This window comes from Camelus bactrianus, chromosome 30, assembly GCF_048773025.1.
Source record: "Camelus bactrianus isolate YW-2024 breed Bactrian camel chromosome 30, ASM4877302v1, whole genome shotgun sequence".
In the NCBI taxonomy this organism is placed as follows: Eukaryota; Metazoa; Chordata; class Mammalia; order Artiodactyla; family Camelidae; genus Camelus; species Camelus bactrianus.
The window spans coordinates 18,272,883-18,294,583 of NC_133568.1; the positions used below are offsets into that span (position 1 = coordinate 18,272,883).

Here is a 21,701-nt window from a genome sequence, read left to right on the forward strand (position 1 = left end):
TCTCACGTCCAAGATATTCCTTGACTCAGAAATTAGAAATCATTGCCTTTCAGAATTATTTCTATTTGCTGTGGCTGTTGTACCTCTGTGTGTGTGTGTGCATGCGTGCGTGTGTGTGTTGGAGTTCGTCAGTAGAATGAACTTGGTCATTGTAATCAAATTGTCACACAAAGCCATGGGTTCTGTCCAGAAATCTAATTAGAGACCTTTTATCACTGAGACTTACATGGTCCTTCCAGTTATAAGATGAGTAAGTCTGGGGGACCTATTGTACATGGTGAATACAGTTAACAATACTGTATTATACACTTGAAAATTGCTAAGAGAATAGATCTGAATAGATCTTTTTGGTTCTACCCCACAAAAAAGAGAAGGTGATTCTGTGGGGTGATGGAAGGATTAGCTGACACAATGGTGGTAATCACTTTGGTACATTTATAACTGTCTCATATCAAAACGTTCGTTCACCTTAAACGTACACAATGTTAAATTTCGACTATATCTCAATAAAGCTGAGAGGAGGTAGGGGAAGAATTGTGTGATCCTGAGATTGGAAGTTTATGAAAAGCATCCTGGTGAGATGGAAAACACATTTATTTATCTTAAGAGCTAAAGAAATATGACATCAAGTAAGAGACGGACAGGAGGGGCCACAGAATGGGCTGCAGGAGCCCATGGATGGAAGAGATGAAAATAAAGTCATCATAGGCGATTGGACCTACAGGTGATGACACTGCCGTTCTAGACTATAAACAAGGCTCAGGACGTTCCTTCTGGCTGTGTAATGAGAATCCGGCTAACACGTCCACCCCCCAAATTACATGGGAAGATGACCCCCTAGTTTGGGTACTTTGAAAGGATAGTTCCTTTTTTAAGTATTGTCTTTCCACCTGGAGAAGAATTTGAATTAGGTATAGAAATGTTTAAGAGAATCAAATCTTCAGGATTAACATTTTGGGAAGGAGATTATGCATGTTTAATATTTTATGTATTCCAGTGTTTAAGGAATTACAATGTGGGAACACTTTGGACCTATATGTTATTCAAGTTAGTTAGTGTTTAAGAAAAGTGAGCCTAAGTTTAAATGAGAGTTACTAGGCCAACTCCTCCCCCCGGACTCCTGCGCAGCTGACTCTCCAGAGCGCCTTTGCCCTGTCTCCGCCCTCCTCCTCAAGTACAAAAGTAATCTAAATAGCGCATCGTTAACTTGTTTGAGATCTAGTTGAAGGGGCGCCACTCACTCCCTACTAACAATACAATACAATGGTGACTATTTAAAGGTGTGTCCCCTGGTGCCCCACAGGTAACAAGGAGCCAGCTCAGAGCATCCCCCCTCCTCCAAATGCCCAATTAATCAGCACTGCTCCTTCACAGAGAGAACATTAAACATCTTGTTTATTTACTTACTTATTTTACAAATGCTCTTAAAGCATTTCAGATTTGTCCAACTCCATTTCTACCATTTGTGGATGTTGTCAGGATTGGGAGCAAGTCACGCTCCCTAACTCTCTGTCTTCCAAAAATATGACAAAAATAAAACAAAACTGAAATCTTCCTTTTACATAAGACCAAACAATCAAACAAGAAAAGGATGAGAAAAACCAACTTTTACACATCCCAACAGGTGTCAGGGATTCTGTTTTGTTTTTTTTTTTAACTGCTAAATGCATGGAAATCAATGCACTTTCTTGTTTCCAATTGTTCTGCAAAAGCCCTGACCTCAACCTGTTATGGGCACAGAAATACCTTTAGACTCTCTCAGATCGCATGGTGCTAGTTTAAAAAAAGTTAACAGGGAGTGAGGCTAGACGGTGCTTCTCAAACTTTAAGGTGCTATGAACCGCTGGGGGTGTTTTTGACATGCAGATTCTGACTCAGTATGTCTGCAGTGGGGCCCCAAGAGTCTGCATTTGTAGCTCCCAGGAAACGCAGGTGTTCTTGGTCCCCTGGTCTCATATCGAGTAACCAGGATGGTAGCCGTGAGTTAGATCAGTCTAGAACTAGAAAGTTTTGTTTTGCTGGAGGCAAAAAATGTATAAGGCAAACTCTGCCAAGAAAGATAAGTTTGCTCTGCATGTGTGTCGTGTGTGGAGTTTTCCTTTCTGAGAAAACCCTAGGGGAGGGGTGCATTTTTTCACAAGTCATACTGTAACTGATGGGTCTCTCTTATATTTGAATTTCTCCCCTTTTCTTGGATCTCTGTCATTCGGTACATTGGTGCTGATGGCACTGGAACTTGCCTACATCTTTTGAAATTTGGGACCCCTGAAAACAAGAAAACTGGTGCTATTCCTGAGGTGAGGGCCAGCACATTTTGGCTTAGCGGCTATTTCTTGAAACAAACGCCTCTGGTAATAAACCTTCAGGGCGGGGAGGCTGAGTTTTGAGGCTGAGATGAAAGAAAACACTGGCTGAAGAAACAATGCCCAAAGTCATTCAATTGTCACTTTAGCGCTGGTGTGTGTGGATGCACTTTGCAGCCCGTGGTGCCCAGAACGGGCTGAAAGCAACATCCCTCGGGGTTAGTTATGACCCGGGCATCAAAGAAGGCCACCTCGAAGCCCAGCTGCCGGGAGGGAAATGATAGCCAAAGGAAAAAACAAGGGTGGGGCCCCTGTGAAGAGACAAAAATGTCCCCTCACTTTCAACAGGAGCTAGGATCAGTGGGGCAGATTACCAAACCTTTGGCCAGGGCTCTGGAGGACTCAGATTAGAGAGAGAGACAGTGTGTGGGTGTAAGGATAGCAGTGGGAAGGGGGGCCCCGCTACTCCAGATTTTTGTAACAACTGCATCAAAACAACTCAAAAGAAGGCGGTGGACAGAGCCACCCTAGGCAAGTTCTATAAACTGTCACCAAAACCAAATATTGTCATTACTACCGATAGCTTCCTCTCTTTGTTTGTTCTCTTTGTCCTTCTGAGCCAACCTTTGTCCCCTGCCGCCCAGACGTGAATTTTCCTGGTTAGGACACTTCGAGTTCCCGAAGGATAACAAGATGAAGAACTGGAGGCTTGGCCAGGGGTGATGACCACCCCACATGCAAAACCTCCAAAACCTCGGTGCCTGCCCTCCAGATAGAACCCCACGCTTGGAAACGGAAAGAAGCCATCTGGGGTTTCTAGAGACCAGACCCCCCGGGACCACAGGACTTCAGAGGGGCCACCGCCTTCTTCCTGGAAGGGGGGAAGGGCAGGGATGATTTTTTAAATCCCAGCCCCTTTGAAGTCTGAGTTGAAATAAAGCGAAAGGGAGATGCTGAAGCTGAGAAAACCAGGAACCATCAGGACAGCTGACACTTAGGGGCCGACTGTCAGAGCCGGCTGCCCTCTGCGCAAAATTATCTCTCTGCAATCAGTTCTGCTGTTTTCACTTATCATGCTGCCTGATAGCCTAAAAACAGAGATGAGCGTGGAACATTATCTATTCAAAATGCAACCCTCTCTGGGAGTGGTAATGAGCCATCAGCCACTTACCACATACACGTTGTTGTGAATTAGTTTAATTTAGGGACTGAGAATTAGGATGGAGAAAACTTAGAGAGCCAGAGATCGGTCTAAGCCTTTATTTTCCGCACCAGGAAACCATGGTCCTGAGAGAGGAAGTTTCTTGTTCAAGAGCACAGACGGCCAAAGGCAGAATTAGGTCACAGCTACTGCTCTTGGTCTATGTAATCAGACAGCTCACGTTCCCCCACAGCACAAATTAAGGCTGATTTATTTAAAATGGTCATCTGTTATATGACATCACTTATGTATGGAATCTAAAAAAATGAGACAAATGAACTTACTTACAAAACTGAAACAGACTCACAGACATAGAAAACAAACTTGTGGTTTCCAGGGGGAAAGGTGGGGGTAGGGTGGAGGGATAAATTCAGAGTTTGGGATTAGCAGATACAAACTACTATGTATAAAACAGATAAGCAACAAGGTTCTACTGTACAGCACAGGGAACAGTATTCAATACCTTGCAATAGCCTATAATGAAAAATAATATGAAAAGGAATATATATTTGTATAACTGAATCACTATGCTGTACACCAGAAACTAACACAACATTGGAATCTGAATATACTTAAATTAAAAATAAAATAAAATCGGGGGGGAGTGGTAATGTGCTTAGCACGCACAACGTCTGGGTTCAATCCCCAGTACCTCCATAAACAAACAAACAAACAAACAAACCTAAATCCACCCCCAAAAAAAGTTTAAAAAATAAAATTAAATTAAATAGTCATCTGTTGAGCATCTCCTCTGTGCCAGGTGCAGGAAGAAGAGCCTGAGACACAATGAATGTAGCTTTCACTTTGTTGAGTTTATAATCCAGTTTGGGAGACTGGTAAATAAATAAAAAGTCGATACTGCCACCCAGTAAATTAAGCAGCTAGTTTCTGATATGTCATAAAGGAAGAAAGCAAGGAATGGTGATCAAGAGGGAAAACTCAGACTAGGTGGCAGAGAAGGTCTCAGGGGCATTTCAGGTAGGGTCCGGAGGATAAGAGAGAGTCACCCTCAACAGAGTCTAGGGCAAGTACAAATAATGGCAAAGGCCTTGAGGAAAGGAAGAGCTGTACATGATCTGGAAACTGAGAGAGGGCCAAGATTCTTGGATGTGGGACTTCAGAGACCTGGGTTCAAACCACGACCCCTACCAGCTTTGGGCTTACACACCTTAGCCCTGGGACTAAGGCTGTAAGATACGATGGTTAGACCTATTGTCCTCCTCTTGATGGTCACTAAGATGAGAATTCACCACTCTCACATTTCACTTGACCCTACTTTGGGTACTTACCTCTAAGTTTCCTACATCATACGGCAGCAACATTTTCCATTTCAGAGGAATATAAAGCTGTCTTTTATGCTCACACTGACTTTCTTGACTCTAACATGTTAATATTGCCACCTCTGTGGGTTTCTGTCAAGATCCTGACAGGTTTCCCAATTGCACATCAAATCTTTATTTCATTGTTCTGTTACTTGGTTGGACTGAAAAAGATACCGGTTCAGCTGGACTCTAATTCACCTGGATTTTAATATCCCATTTTGCTCTGTATCTTCATTTCTGCTGCCACTAGCAAATGCTAGCCTCTGTGAATATCTTGAACTGCCACTTAGAGATTGAACAAAAAGCATACCATCTAGTGAATACTGGAAAAGCTTAAATCAAAATTTCTTTTATTGTTGTATCATTGTTTTGTGAGTCTCATTAGCGTGGCTCCTATCTCTGCCCCATTCAATATTTATTTATGTATACGTTGAATTGATGTATAACCTACAGACAGAAAAGAGTGTGATACATTTTCACACATTGAACACGCCCACACAAAGAGCACCCAGATCAAGAAATGGAAGATTATTCAGAGCCCAGAAACCCTTCCACAACCTTTTTAGTCACTAACTCCTCCCAGGGTAACCACTATCACAACTTTTGATAGCACGGACTAGTTACGTCTCTTTTGGAGCTCTTTACGGATGAGAGCATACACTCTGTACTCTTGTGCCTGGCTTGCTTCACTCCACATTGTCATCTTCATCCATGTTTCGTCACCTGGATGGTTGTAGGTCACTTATTCTGGTTGCTGCATAGTATTCCATTATGGGAACAGGCTGCAGTGTACTTATCCATTCTACAGTTGTATCTGCATGCTCTTTGAGCAATTAATATAAATTCATATTCCTAAGACCCCTGTCCACCAAATGCTCATCCTCCTTCCAAGGAGCACACAGTTACTGGTTTCTTATGTGGTCACTTTTTTTTTCTTGTTTGGAACTGCCAAGTTGTATCAGTGTTGTGGCTTTATAATCACATCCTAACTGATGAGCTGCTGTGCTAATAATACTGATAAATCATGTATGTCCATTACTCTACAGTTTATACTGTACCTATTTTTTAGATCATTTTCTTTATTTTTAAAAAACTTCTTATTTTTTAATTGAAGTTGATTTACAATGTTAGTTTCAGATGAACAGCAAAGTGATTCAGAGATACATATTCAGTTTCTTTTCCATTATGGCTCATTACAATAAATTGAATATAGTTTCCTGTGCTATATAGTATATACCATATTTTTAAAATCTACTGTCTCACTTATTTAATCGTTTCCAAAATTTATGAAGTAGGTACAGGGTTAGGACCAACTTTTAACAGATGGGTTAACTGGACACCAGGGAAGTCCTTTGCCTAAAAAGATGCTTGGTTTTAAGTGGCGGAGAGAATTTCTGACCCTAAAACTTGCTATGCTTGCATTCAGGAATCAAAGTTAGTAAATGACAGCAGCAGTGAGGTGAAAACAGACAGAATCTGTGTCGGGGTTTCCCTGCCTCCCGAGGACCCAGCCCGCGCCTGAGCGGAGGGAGGTCTCTTCAGCTCCCCCGCCAAGCGTTCCGGGAAGGGGGTGCCTGGAAAAGAGACGGCGGGGCTCCCCCGCTACCCAACAAAGGTTTCCAATCCCAGGCTCCTTTCCCATCGGAATTTATTTAGTCACATAAATTTGGAAATCTGCTCTTTCCATATTTCCCAAGAGACAGCTCAAAAAAAAAAAAAAAAAAAAGTCACCTGCGGATGAACCGGCGACTCCACCGCCACCCCCCCCCCCTTCCGCCCCCACCACCCGCGCCTGCTCTGAGCTTGCTGAAGTCAAAGGCTCCGAAAGTGATTCATTTCCTCTTTTTCTTTTGGTTTCCTTTCTCTGCCTGTTGCCTCTTTCCTTTCTCTGAAGAACTCAGCCGAGTGAGCCTGTTTGTGATGGCCTCATTCTGAGTGGAATTGGACCTGCCCTGCTCCTGCTGGGGCAGAGTTTTTGCATGAGGGGTTTCTGTGTGTGGGGTGAAGTACGCGCCCCTTCTGCATGGTGACTTTCAGGGTGGCACTTTCTTGCCCTGCCCTCTTCATTCTGGGAATGGTGGTTCTGGGGAGGCCAGGAGAGAGGGAGCCAGTCGTCCTGAGCCTTCTGTATGTGACACCCACTGAGGGAGCCGATTTGCCTGTATGATTCCTTTTCACAGGAGGAGGGGGAGGGGGAGGGAAGGGAGGGGGAAGAGGAGGAGGAAAAGAAAAAGAAAAAGAAAGAAAGCCCCTGTAGAGGAGGTGGCAGTATTATCCTTCCTTCCCCTAATAGGAAACTTCAGCTCAGCAACTTGTTTAAGTACCCATATCAAGTAAACAGTGAAGCTGGCAGACAAATAAAATGGGGGGGGGGGAGGGGTATAAGAGAACTTTATACAAAAGAATCCCATTAACCTGACTTTTGTGCCTATATAGTTTAATTCTTTTGAGACTTAGATCATTATGTCAGGTCATTTACCAGGGTCGAAGAAGATAAAGCTGGTTATTTCTAGTGTTTCAACAATGAACCCAAGTTTGGCAGATTTAAAAAATCCCCTGCGGGCTCTGGTGAAGATAAGGATGAAGACAGACTGGCTCTGGGTAATAGAAGCAGCGAGAAAATAGTCTGGAGGAAAGGCAGTAATAAGGGAGAATAGGGGGCTCCTGCCCTCGGGGGTGTGCAGCTCTGTGTCAGGGGACCCACAAGGTAATCTGTGTCCCATTGTACCCCTTGTACCAGTGAGCCAGAGAAAGTGGGGTATAGACCTGTTTGCATGTACAGTGGAGAGATATCTATGAATTCTTCAGCAAGGGACTGAATGTCAAGGAACTGGTATTTTACAAGCAGACTGAAGGGTGAGGGGGCTCCACTGGCAGAGGAGGACAGGGGTCCAGGTAGAAGATTTCTGCAGTAATGTCAGAGTGAAATCACACCCTCTGGAGGCAGAGGAATTTGAGGGGGAAGGTTAAACCTAAAGGTCACTTTAAAGAACGATGTGCTAGGATTGATGACAACTTGAATGCAGGGGTTAAAGAAGAGGTGAGAAGTCACCCCGACTGTGGTTTCAAGTGTTCTCCTCTGGGAGGATGGAATGATTATGACTCAGGTTTCTGTAAAAGTGAGCTTGAAAGGACCAATACCTGACCACTAGGGGCTCCAAAAACTTTCTTGAAGGCTTTACTCCAGCCTTTCCAGTGCCTTGCATTGTACCTAGGAGACTGGGACGGGGGAGGGAAGGGGGGAAGGGAGCATGCTGTGGAATCAGCTCTGTCCCTCCACACACTCAAAAACGAGGAATCTGACGAAGGGCATTTCGGTCACCCCTGCTACAAACCTTGGATCAGACCCTCGTCTGAACTCAGCAGCCTTTGTTCCTCAGGAGTTCTATTGTCTTCCCACTTTGTTCATAGTGTTATTTTACTGACCCAAAGCTTTACATTTCTAAGGAGTCAAATGTGTGCTCAGGATTTGGTACTCACAAGCCAATCCAATTCTAAGATTATGGAAAGATTATGGAAATACTCACCTATGATTGCTTCAAGCACTTTAAAATTTGTCCAATATTTATATTTAAACCTGTGAGCTCTTTGGAGATTGTTTTGATTCAATTGATGAGATAGGGTTTTGGGGTTTTTTGTTGTTGTTGTTTTTCCTGGACATACGGTCAATTATCTTAAAACAATTTATGGAGTAATCTACCTTGTTTCCATTGAATTGAAATGCCACCTCCATTCTCACATGCCTTGAGGCCTGTATCTTTAACTCTTGGCTCTGTTTAACTATTTGTCTTCAGACTTTTGTCTTTACATCTGCTTTATAATATTTTAATAAATGAAAAGGCTAGCTCACCTCCATTTGTTACATTCTTCAAGAAATCTGCCTGGGATTCTAGTGGGATTTGTGTTGTATTCAGAGTCACGGGCAGAGTCTTCTCATCCAGGAATAATTCTTCCTTCACGTCCTTTAGAACACAACCTGGATACTTCGTTTAGATTTTGCATGTGCCTTAGGGAGCATACTTATAATATATGTGTATTTTTTTGCTTTATAAACGGGTGATTTTTAAAAAAAAACATTATATTTCCTAAATGGTTATTGTTGGCCTATCAGAAGGCTATTTTAGAATACTGATGTGGTGTCTAACCTGAAATAATCTTTTATGATTTCTACTGGTTCTTTCTCACTCTTTGTCCTGCTATGAATATCAGGGTGGTGGAGGTGCTGGCTTCATTCTCTTGATCTCATTGTCTCTCTATCTCCCTCTTTCTGTGTCTCTTTCACACATTCCCCATCTGTCGTCTTCCCCACAAGGGTAGCTTGGGAAGGGAGGGGCTCTTTCTGGGTACTGCCCCCTCCGCTGTCCTGTCTGGGAAGAAGAACAAAAGAACAAACTCTCACTCATTTTTTTCCCATTCAGCTCTGGCTTTTCATTTTGATTTGACTCTATGGGCAACTGGAGATCCCCCAAAGCTTTTAGAGCAGAGAAGGGATTGTATCTTTAGGGGGAAAAAACAACAACAACTGACCATTCTGGCGGCAATGTGGACAATGGATAGAAAGGTTTGAAGAAGATGCATGGGAAAATTAGCATTAAAGAAAGTCCCCCTGGGTGCAGTGTGAAGAAGAGAGGAAAGAGGGGCCCTGCGGTGGTCCAGGTGCCAGGAGCTCCTGGCCTAGAATGCAGAGAAAAATTAAGAGCACCCAGGGGAGCTCAGGATGACTTCGTAGAGATTGGTCATGAAGGTGCCTCACAGGGAGGGGTGGGGGGCGGGGCCCGAGTGTCCTGCTTGAACATCTGGAGAGAGTTTCTGGGGGGTGGTGCTGTGTGTGGAGACCAAATCTGGAGATTGAGTGGATGCTCCAGGAGTTTACATTTGACCCACAGAAATATGAAGTTCAGGCAATTCCACACTGAGATTTGGAATGTGGGTGGTAGAGGGGTGAAATCTCTGTGAATGTTCCATGAGAATGCTCTCGAATGAATGCCTGTGTAGGGGGAGAGGAAGGAGTCGGTGAGTTTGCAGGGGCCTGTTCCATGAGCAGGACAGCAAAGGAGACTGAGGAGGCCGAGATGAGCAGCAAGAGGATGCCTGGGACAGCACTCATTCGTAAGGGCACTAATTCTAGCCTCTCCTTCTCAGTTTCTACACTTTCAAATATGGAGGTTTATTGTTAAAGAGAAATACTTTGCTAGAAAAAAAAAAAAAAAAAGAGGCAAAATTTAAATGCCCAGTGTCTGTGATCTCTGCTGACTATTGTCAACCTTGCTTATCAACCGATATCAGTGATGAACTAGGCAGAGAGTAAGAAGTTTTGGATTACCATGGCTACCAGTTTACTCCTTAGCACTGTGAATTTAGGCCTCCCTCGGTTTTGTTTTCTCATCTGTTCTGTGCCTAGACCCTTTGGTCTAGGCCCTGGGAAGAGTGGAGAACAAGCCATATAAGGTCTAAACCCACGTGGAGTTTGACTCCAAAAGGGGAAGTAGACAGTAAACAAGTCAGTCAACTCAACGCAATAGATTTCAGGGTAGATAGTCCCTTGGAGGGTAGGGATGGGCAATTTTAGACAGGACGGTCAGGGAAGGCCTTTCTAAAAAAATAGCATTTGTTCTGAGATTTGAAAAGCCAGAAGTATCTAGACCAGGAAAGATCAGGAGAAAGCATTCAGGCAGAGTCTAGGGCAAGGGCGAAGGCTCAGAAGTAGGAAGTAAGCTCGGAGAGTTTGAGGAAGACAGCCAGGGGAGGTTGGTACGAGAGGTACTGGGGTTCCACTGCATGGGAATCCCAGGCCAACAGTTCTGTGTCAGCGATGCTCAGTCCCCTCGGTGAGTGCTGTTAGATTCAATTAGGCACGAACGAGGGTAATCAAGACTTCAGCCTCCCTCGGTGTCCAAGTGTACGTGCCAGCGGGAAACTGTCTCCTACCAGGGGAAGCAACTATTGATTATCCACACAGCTGGATGACAATTCTGCTTGCACAGGTGATGCTTGAAGCTTCCGGACACTCAAAACGTCTGCTAATTCCCTGTTCCCCTCTTCTCACCAATTGTGTCTTTGTTTTGCCCCTTCTGCCTCTTATGGGTCATAATTAGCATGCATTTCAGCTCTGCCTCTGCCCCATTCACCAAGTATTTATCAGCTATGGGTCAATTGTGTATGTATTCTTCTTCGTTGTATCCTTTTCCCCTAAGCTTATGTACCCTGGAAGCTTTTGTCTCCTGAGGATAATCAAGAGGTCTTTTTTGTTTTTCTTCCCCTACATAGATTGTTTAAATAGTGAAAACAAAAACAAACAAACAAAAAACTTAATAAGCAAGGCAGATTTTAAAAAAGAATAGAAACTTAGGGAAATTAAAACATTTTTTCCTCTGTTTTCCACATTGTATAATGTGCTTATAAGTTGCACTAATAGAAAGTATACTTACTTTCAGGCTTCATTAAAGCATTTATTAAAAGCTTGTTTGGCCTTGTGAGCGAGATGCCTGGGATAGGGGTGGGGGTCACACCACAATCTTCAGCTAAGAATTTTCAGGGTATGCAAGCTTTCCGTGGCTGATATGTTCTGCACCTGTTCCCTCAGAAGTCATCTTATTTCTTATCTTGTCTATACTACTTTGACCTTTATTTCAGCCTGCTTCAAATCCAATGTCAAATTTACTAAGGGCCTTTCAGTTTGTAAATGGGCAAACTGCAAACAGATGAAAAAACGCATATATAGAACTTTTTATCAATTGCCTTTTTAAAAAAAGTTTTACATATGCTTTTTTTCATCTGTTTGCAGGTTGAACTGTGTCCCTCAAAAAGATATGCTGAAGTCCTAATCTTCCATTTCCCCCTCCTGCCTCCAACCTGTGAACATGACTTTATTTGGAAATAGGGTCTTTGCAGACGTCATTGAGTTAAAATGAGGTCCTACGAGATTGGGGTGAAACCCCAATCCAATGATTGATGTTTGTGTAAGAAAAGGGAAATCTGGACAGAGACACTCAGGGAGAAAGTCATGTGAAGACAGAGCCAGAGACTGGAGTGATACAGCTATAAGTCAAGGGACACCCCAGATTGCTGGTGAGCACCAGAAGTCAGAAGACACAAGGAAGGATTCCTCCCCTAGAAACTTCAGACAGAACATGTTCTTGCCAATACCAAATTTTGATCTCAGAAGTCTAGCCTCCAGAACTGTGTGGGGAATACGTTTCTATTGTTTTAAACCACTCAGTTCGTGGTATTATGTTTTAAACCACTAATATAGGAGAAAATGTCAATTACATTTATGCTAAAAAAAAAAATCCAGTCTTGCTCTAATAGAACATGGTACTCTCCTAGTCAGGAAATATGGGAATTTTAATAAGACAAGGCTGAAACAGGGACTGTCTTTGCTGACGATACCATCTTGTATAACATATATCTTGACCATAATATGTATCTTGACAAGGCACACTGCCTCGGGTCTTAGCTTGACTAATCTAGTCATAATGCAGCCAGAGTGAACTTTCTAGAATTTGATCATATCACTCAAGTGCTTAAAACCTTCAGTGATGCCCCCGTGTCCTGGCAATAATGCACAAACTCCTCAGGTGGCTTCTCTCCTCACTCGCTCCCCCCCACCCCGCGCCCCTTCAGTCTCTGCATGGAACATACTTCTCTTTGGCCTCATTGCTGGGTCAACTCCTATTTATGCCTTGGGTCTCTACGGAGATGCCTTCCTGCTTAATTGCCCTTCCCGGCGGCCCCACAGTCTGCCATAATTTCCTTGACACAGCCCTGAGGCACATCTGACTGCACCTGCCTGAGCACTTACCTGTATCATCCTCTAGCCTTGCTAAGGACAAAGTGATGTCCATAGACAAGAAGCATCAGCATCACCAGAGATTAAGATACAGAATCTCAAGCCCATTAGAGCTCTGCAATCAGAAGTGCATTTTAACAAGATCATCAAGTGATTCCTATGCACACTGAATTTGTATGGTACTGGTATCTGTGAGGTAAGTTCCATGGAACCAGGAAGCATTGTTTCCTCCAGAACCCAGCACAGTGTCTGTCTTAAAATATAGAGAGATCTAAGTGATCCAGGCATCAGGTGGATTTCGTGTTAACAAACACGCTAGACAGAAGAAAAAAAAGTCCCCTTTTAAAACAGAATAGACAGACTCGGGTCTATAGCCCAGACATTTTGTCATGGGTTTCCTTTAAATGTCCCCTCCTTTATCTTTCATATCCTCTTGCTTTCCTGTCAAATCTTATTTACTGCATGTGATAGAAGAGTGACTATTCTATTAGTAATCATGTTTGCTATTTTGTTTTTGTTTTATTTTTAGTAGATTTTTAGCACTATATGTGACAACACAGACATGGCTAGATTTGCACTGTCATTTTTTTAACTTGTCTGTGAAAACAGAAAACCTGGTCATAGTCTTAAGAACTGTCTTCACCAGTCCTTTAGTTTAAGACTGATAATAGGGGTTTCTAGTGCTGCATGACAGATCATTATTTTGTCAGTCCCGGGTCCGAATTTCCCTGTGTTTTTATTTCTTGCAGGCTGTCTCATTAACTGATACATGACTCTTCCAGACTAGCATATGGTTAAGAAAGCCTTTTCACACACAGCTTCTAATTCTCTTAACAGAATGTTAGATCTGAAAAAGAGTTAATGGACCATCTCAAATCCAAAATCTTAACAAGTCTTCCATAAAGGATAGATGTGACCCATCTCTGAAGCCCACTTTGCTCCTCCCCTTTCCTTCTACTAAGTTGCATTTGCAATTCCCTAAAAGGCACAACTTGCCTAAAGTTTTTATCTAGTGTGTGTCACCTGGCCAACAACATTTTATAATGATAATGTTAGAGGTCAAGATTGACACACCCTCCGTAGGTAAACAGGATATCATTTGTTTTTCTTTGGTTGAATGTCTACATCGCGTTTCAAGGTGCATGATTTGATGAGAAGCTTACTAATTTATCCAGTCAGGAAGCTAATGGTGTTCCTTAAGTATTAAGTCAGTCAAAATGAGCCTCGAGAGGCCCCAGTGGTTTTGGGATGGCAGGCTCAAGATAACAGATTTTGAGGCAGCATCTCGGCTGGGCTTCCTGCGTCATGTGGTGATAACTCTTTAGTTCTGTCCACTCTTATTCCTATGTGTTAACCACACTCAAAACTAATTTTTAAAAATTCTGAATCAGTTTTGTTCTACACTTATAGCATTGCCTCCATTTCTGCAGAACCAAGCCACAAATAAATACCTGCAGGTTTATGTTGATTGAGTGATTTGAGGTAAATAAACAAGTTCAAATGCCTAGTGGGGCCAGATAATGTAAATGAGAAGAACAAACAGCAGGGAGCCTGGCCCAGCCGAGCTCCCGCCCAACCTGTCTACACTAGTAGCTGGCTCTGCACGTTAGAAAAAGGGATCTTGGGTTGTCAGGAGCTAATGATTTTCCAAAGGACACCAGAAATCTGGGCTTTTAATGCAACGTCTCTCTTTTTTCAAAATTGAGGTATTGTTGATTAACAATGTTGCGTTTGTTTCTGGTGTACAGCATAGTGATTCAGTTATACATTTATATATATATTCCTTTTCATTATTGGATATTACAAGATATTGAATATAGTTCCTTATGCTATACAGTAGGATCTTATTTATTTTATATACATTTTACATATAGTTTGTATCTGCAAATCCCAAACTAATTTATCACTTCCCCCCACTTTCCCCTTGGGTAACCATAAGTTTGTTTTCTACATCGGTGAGTCTGCTTGTTTTGTACATAAATTCATTTGTGTCATTTAAAAAAAAATTCCACATATAAGTCGCATCATACGGTATTTGTCTTTCTCCTCACTCACTTCACTTAGTATGATAATCTCTAGGTCCATCCATGCTGCTGCAAATAGAATCTCTCAATTTTTCAGTGCTGGTAATGGAGTCAGATTTTCATAAGACATCTTGTAGACCAATACTGTGAACCAAACCAAACATTTCTAGGAAGTCAGCCAGCTCTAAGCAACCAATTTGCAACCTCTGCATTACAGAGCGCAGATAATAAAAAGAACACTCATTTTCTAAGACACTGATTCCGGGGAAGTGGGTAAGAGGTCTTGCGCCAGCTGGGCCTGCCTGGGTTCAGATCCTGCCACTGCTCTCTGCCTTTGTGAGTTTGGGCGATTCACTTAATCTCTATAAACCTCACTTTTCACATTTGTGAAGAACCAGCTTCGTGGGTTGTTCTGAGGATGGAATGAGAAAAAGTCTGCGGAAACCCTCAGCCCGAGGCGGCCCTCAATATTTGTTGACTCCTTCTAGTTATAATAACAGAATTATTCAAGGTTCAGTCAAACATCGTGCAAATAACTTCTTATTTCCAGGTATCTCATTTCTCCTTGCACGAAAGCATTTGAGTTTCCTATACGATGGCCGATTTTTTTGTGTTAGTAAGCATCTGGAGCAGGCAATATAGACCGACCGAGAAAGTGCTCTACTTTTTAAATCACGGTCCTCACCGGGGACGAGAACTAGCCCCCTCCCTTCCATCCACACCTCCCCCTTTCCAAATGAAAACAGTGTTTGCTCGCTTGCAGCAGTTTGCGGTAACTTCCCAAGAGGTTCAGTTTCAGTCTGGTACTTTTCTCACGTGGCACCATCTCCATTGTTATTAGTTCTCCTCATTTCACTTCCCTGGAACTTCCCACAGTCTCCGAGTTTGCAAATTGTTCTTTTCCAAACTCTTTCCTGGGCTTGTTTAGAGCAGTCTCTAATTGCCCATTTATGATAAGGACGAAGCTCCAGGGCTCCCCATGCCCAACTTTCCTGCTGGAAGCCCAACTTTCCCGATGGGAGCCTGACTTTCCCGATGGGAGCCCAACTTTCCCGCTGGGAGCCCGACTTTCCCGCTGGGAGGTCCTTTCCCTGCTCGCGACTCGTAGACACCGCCACGCCTGCAGCGGACTCGTTTGTCAAGGAAGTAATTTCGGGGCTGGGTCTCGCCCGCCCAGCGCCCCGCGTCCCATGCCGGGGATCGGCGCCGCCGCGAGCCACCATCGGGTCCCGGCCGGTCGCACAGCCCGGCGCGCGGGATTCCCCGCCACCGGGGACGCGCGCTCCCCGCCTTCGCGCTGTGGCCCGAGGGGGCGGGGACAGGGGCGGGCCCTGCGTGAAGTTTCGCTACGTCACCGGGAAGTCCCCATTAGGTCCCAGCGCGGGCCGCGGCGGGAGCCCATATCTGCCAGGTTCTCGGACGCGCGCTGTGTTGGGTGTCCAGCTCCGTCTGATCGCCTGCTCCGGTCAGTCCGCCCCGCGTCGCAGCCCGCGTCCTGCAGACCCTAGGTGCTCGAGTTGGGGGGACTGCGTTCCCCGGGTTCTGCAGCGGATTTCCCGGCGGCTGCTTGCGGAGATGCCTGGAAAGAGGGCTCGTAAGAGCGCGCAGCCGAGCCCTACGCGGGTCCCGGCAGGTAGGGAGAAGCTGGGGCCCGCGGAGATCCTGGCTGGGGCGGGGGCCGGGGTCGTGGTCTCGGTTCGGGCGGAGTCAACCCATCTGCGCGGGGCCTCAAGATCGGGCCGGGTCTGCGCCCTTGCACGTGCTTTAGGGGCGCCTCCAGGACGTTCTCCAGACCGTGGAGAGGGCGAGAGAGGGAAGCTCAGTTCGGGATTGGGATGCAACTGCATTTTAGCTGATGCTGGAAGCCGCTTCTCCTTCGCCTGCCTTCCATCCTCATTTGCCCTGCCCCGGGGCCGCGGGGAGGAAAAGTGCAAGTACGGGCGACAGCCACGCGGAGAAAGTCATTGTCATGGCAGGTGGGGCCGAGAGAGCCTCGGAGAGCTGCCTGGCCTCCCAGCGTTTCCTGAGACAGGCCCTCTTCCTCCGGAGTCGTGGATATTTTGAGGACCCTGCTCTGTGTGTGTGACCACTCGCTCCACCCCTAACACCAACAAAAGTAGTTCAATGCTTGATACAATCACAAAGGACTGATGGAGGGTTATGGAGGCCCTGCAAGGACCACTGAGGTCAGGAGCCTAGAAAGCCTTGCTACTTAAGTTAAAAGTGTAACATTTTAATAATCGATGTTAGCTGAGGAGATGGGCGAGAAGAAGAACAGGAAGATTTTTAAATCGTCCATTTTTAAAATTCATCCATTCCTCCGCTTTTCCCCATCCAGGTAGCCCCATCAAATAACTTTTCAGGTTATTCCTCCCTGCCCCCCACCCCCCTATAAATCTTACCAAACGAGGCAGTAAGGAGCAGTAGGCAAGAAGGCAAGAAGGCCCTGGGCTGGAAATCCGTGTGGGTCCCGCTGCTGTTGCATCAGACGGTGGTAGACCCCTTTTAAACTTGGTTTAATTTTATAGAGTCCGTGGGGCTTGCGAAGGAAGTGGTTCATTGCCAATGTGACGGTGCCTACGTTGGCATCATGCTGTTCTCTCTGGCTCTTACTTGGGAGGTTTGTCTACCTTTTGTGATGTCCGAGCGTTCTGGCCATGTTGCGGAAAGGTTAATCTGTACGTAATCTTCACGATCTGACTCAGTCCCCATTAATAAAGGACAGCAGAGAGGTCCCTCTTAAACTTAATTAGATAGTAATACATTTTTTAAGAATTGAGATATAAGTGAAATATAACATTGTATTAGTTTTAAGAGTACATCATAATGATTTGATGTGTATATATTGTGAAATGATCACCACAGTAAGTTTAGTTAATATCCATCACCACATGTACTTACCTTTTTTTATTAATACATTTATAGATGTGTAGCTGTAACCAAAAGATTAAGGAAACAACTAGGTGCTATTTTTTGGGGTTTGTAGGAAGAATTGGGTTTAAAGTAAAATGTAAATTTCTAAATTGTTTGAGAAAATGTGGACTTAACTTTGGAAGAAGATTTTATGAGTCTTTCATGAGAAAATCTGAGAGTTTTTCTGATGAGACTAAGAATACATTTAGATTTGCCCCTTATGAGGGCATAATCTGACCTATGAATTATTGCCATTTAAAAAAATAAATCCTGGGGTAGGGCAGTAAGAGGTACAAACTATTACATATAAAATCAGCTACAGGGATATATTGTACAACACAGGGAATGCAGCCAATATTTTACAATAATTATAAGTGAATTATAACCCTTAAAAATTTTGAGTCATTGTATTGTACATCTGTAACTAACATATCATACAGCAACTGTAACTCAATAAAAAATAAAGTAAAAACTAAATTCTACTCAAGAACAACATAAAAGAGTTTAGAATTTGACTTTTATTTCCCCAACCAATCCTATATGAGAAAGAAAAGGATGACATCACTTGAGGCAGGCAAAGGCTCACTCATTCTTTGTGGTGTACGACATAAATGTCTATTTTTGAAAGTAAGGTAACACTTGCCTCACCCAGGATGCTTTTAAAAAAAAAGATTGCAAAGGAAATGTCTTTATTCTAACCTTAATGAATTGTTGTTTATGAATTACCGTGTGTTCATGGATGTCGTGTGTGTGTGTGTTTAGCCTTTCTCACATTCAGGGAGCAAGTGTACATAAAGTTAAAGTTAAGATATACGCGTCACAGGATAAATCCTCAACTCGTCCCTAGGATGGGCATATTAACTGGCTGATTGCAGTTTGCAGTGATGTCAACATAACTTTGGTGTTTTGCTTCTTTTTCCAGATCCTGAAGCTGAGTGCGCCATTCAGCTTAGGAGAATTGGAGACAAACTGAATTTCCGGCAGAAACTTCTGAATCTGATATCCAAACTCTTCCGCTCAGGAACATGATTTTAGAAGCCTTCGAATGAGGAGACTCCTTTAAAGCCGAAGATTTCCCAGTAGTAGGTGCAGATTTCATCGATTAGAGGAGAGACTGCCTTGTAGTGGAGAAGAGTGTGAAGGAGCTCTCACTTGCTCTCGGATAAAGATGGATTTCTGTTGGTTTCCCGGAAGTCATTCTTTGGGATGTGAGAACATTATCAAATCACTTTGTTTATTTCAAAGCAAGAATGGACTTGCTTTGAAAATAAGGAATTCATTATTTACAAATTTCGGTTTTTTGCTTAGAGACTTGTTCCGCTATTTTTGCGGAAGGTTACTGCCCAGCCGAATGTAAAAGGAGTTGACAAAGGCTTAGACTGTAGACAGGGCCAAGAATAGAATACGTTCAATGTTTCTTTCTGCTTCTGGAATGACCACTCCATAACAATGTATAATATTTGGTTTATATATGTTATCTTGTTAAAAGTAAACATTTGTTTTCTGAGAACACTGAATGTCATAGTGAATGTTGATTTCCTAGGTCACTACAAAATAGAAAATAATTTGCTATAAGATAGAAAATAATTCTGTAGTTTCTTTACTCAAAATGTATTGTTTCTATTCAGATGAACTTTCACTAAATGTGTTCCTATAGACCTTAACTGGGAAGCTATATACTTTGAAAAAAATTTGATAGAAGTGTTACTTGGTGGCAGTAAAATTCTCACAGGTTGAATATGAAAAGATAGCATGAGGGTTTTGCATAACCAGGAATAATGACAAAAAAAAGTGAGGTTTTTTTTTTTTTACTGCTGTAATTAAAACTTAGTAAAACAACTATTCTAAAGTAACTGTTGGTAAGAAAATGAATGTTTCTAAAGTTTTTAAAATCTGTAAAATGCCCTTTCTCATACTAGTCAGAATGCATTGTATAAGAGTAATCTTTCAAGAGAAATTAAGCATGTTTTTCATAATTGGGGTTGTATATATATATGTATATTTAAAGGAACAGATTGCTCGCTCATAATGAAAATCCCATTTACATACATATATGTCTTTAGAGTAATATGTAGATTCTGAGAAGGGTTTCATGAATTTGATTTATTATTATTATTATTATTATTATTATCAAAAGGCCAAGTTGTCAATAAAGCCCCCAAATATACAGAAAAGAAATAATAATGTCAGGATTGAATTTCAGCAGGGCTAATCTTATTTATTTTACCTATTTATAATTAAGATATTTTTTCGTTAGTTTGAAAATGTGTATTAGTTCCATTTTGGGGTTTTTAACTACTTGAACTCTTACAGTAAGAATGTTTTAACATAGCCTATAGTCACTTTAGATGAAAAATTACCTCAGCATCTCTTTCTTCAGTATTACTTAAAGCTATTAGTTTATTTAGTTGCAAAGATTTCTTTTCTTTAGTCTGCCTAGAGGCAGAGATTTTGCTATGTAGATATTTATGGTCTGTAACTGTATTTATACATATATATATTACATATAAAAGTTGATGCTGTAGCTCTAAACTATTAAAAATTACCACCATTCATTGCTGTGTGTTTACTTTTTTCATCTTGTAAGCTCCTGAGTATTCATTATGAAACCAAAATATTTTAACTGATTTCCATCAGCAGTTACCTTTGGGCTGGACCGTCTCCTGTGTTCCAGCCCTGTGGTCGGAGTGGGGAGCACAGGGGTGTTGGGCATGGTTTCTGCTGTCAAGGGATGTATACTTAAATTGGGAAAGGAAATAGTAAAAAATAGGAACTTCATGCCGGGCATAGGTCTTTTTGGGGGGGAGGGGAGGAAGTAATTAGGTTTATTTTTGTTTAACAGAGGTACTGGGGATTCAACCCAGGACCTCATGCATGCTAAACTTGCACTCTACCACTGAGCTATGGCCCCCACCCCTAGGCATAGGTCTTGAGTGCCGCTGAGTGCCCTACTTTGATGCCCAGAAAGTGATTTACTTAAAGTAGCCTACAGAGATCCATGATCTAATTAGAGGTGTGGTGAGCCCGTATCCTTGGCTGCTGAACCGCGAGGCAAGGGGAGCTTCTACGCCGTTTCTGTGCGGGTGACCTCACGCGTCTCCCTCTGCCCCAGCCCCGAGCAGCAAGTGTTGCTTCATCTGAAGCAAGTCATGTGCACAAGTAGGTGTGACTCCAGTGGCCTTCCTGTTTGAGTGTGAGAACTCAAGATACCCCTAGTTTGTGGCTTCGATCTAAGGCCACATCTTCAACCCACCCGTGCCTCTGAGTCTGCTGAAGTCCTGGAATGTAATTTGCCTCCCTTAGATGGGGAGAGAGAGGAAGAGCTATAGGAAGGTGACAAGGGGAGGAAGGTGACAATGGAAGATGACAAAATTGGAGGAGGAGGGGGAGTTTGGCTTCACAAAAAGTGGGGTGAATGCATGATTTGCTGTAAGGGTCAGTGGAAGAGGAACTCCTGTCCTTGTCCCTGTCCCTAAGCCTCTGTACAACCAGAATTTAACCACTGGTGTCATTACCTTTGTTGGTTAAGTACCCTTGTTGCTCTTTTATATAAGGAATACACAGGAGGGCTTAGGCACAGTTCACAGTCTTCAGGTAGGAGAACTACACATTTTCTATTACGTCCCAAAACTCCCCACGACGTCCACGTAATTGTATTTATTGTCTGAAAAAAAGCTACTATGAATTAAATACTTCCTGATTTGCACCAGGGTCTGTATATTTGAAAAGCATCCATCTAGCCATCTATCTATCTATCATATGTCTACGAACAATTTGATTTTCAGTTGAAAGGTGCTGTGCACTGCAATTTGGGGTTTTTAATCCCTTCCAATAACTGCTGATACACACAGGACACGGCAGGAACAATATCAAGGGTGAGAATCCTGTCTAACTCCTCAAACCTGTGTCAGAGGGAAAGATGCAGCAGGAGATTTTCAACACGTTGAAAAGAGGATGGTGGCCAGGAGTGATGAGGTGCAAAGGGCTCCCCCGACTTTGGAAGGCTGAAGCTGGACTTGCAAGGCAGTCATTACTGAGCTGTGTGCCTCTGAGCAAGGCAGCCTGTCTGAGCCAGAGTTAGTTGAAATCAAGAGACCCAGAGCATCTTTAAGGTCCCTTGTGATCTGAAACAGAAAATGGGGTGACAAA

At 43.1% G+C, this 21,701-nt stretch overlaps 1 protein-coding gene across 1 annotated transcript; it reads left to right on the forward strand.

The window, feature by feature from the left end:
- Positions 1-15,999: 15,999 nt before the first annotated feature.
- PMAIP1 (phorbol-12-myristate-13-acetate-induced protein 1) lies at positions 16,000-20,107 on the forward strand. The gene is made up of 2 exons (XM_010961290.3): positions 16,000-16,272; positions 18,475-20,107. The coding sequence occupies exons 1-2, from the start codon at positions 16,215-16,217 to the stop codon at positions 18,579-18,581; spliced, it is 165 nt and encodes a 54-aa protein (XP_010959592.2). The 5' UTR covers positions 16,000-16,214; the 3' UTR covers positions 18,582-20,107.
- The last annotated feature ends 1,594 nt before the right edge of the window (positions 20,108-21,701 follow it).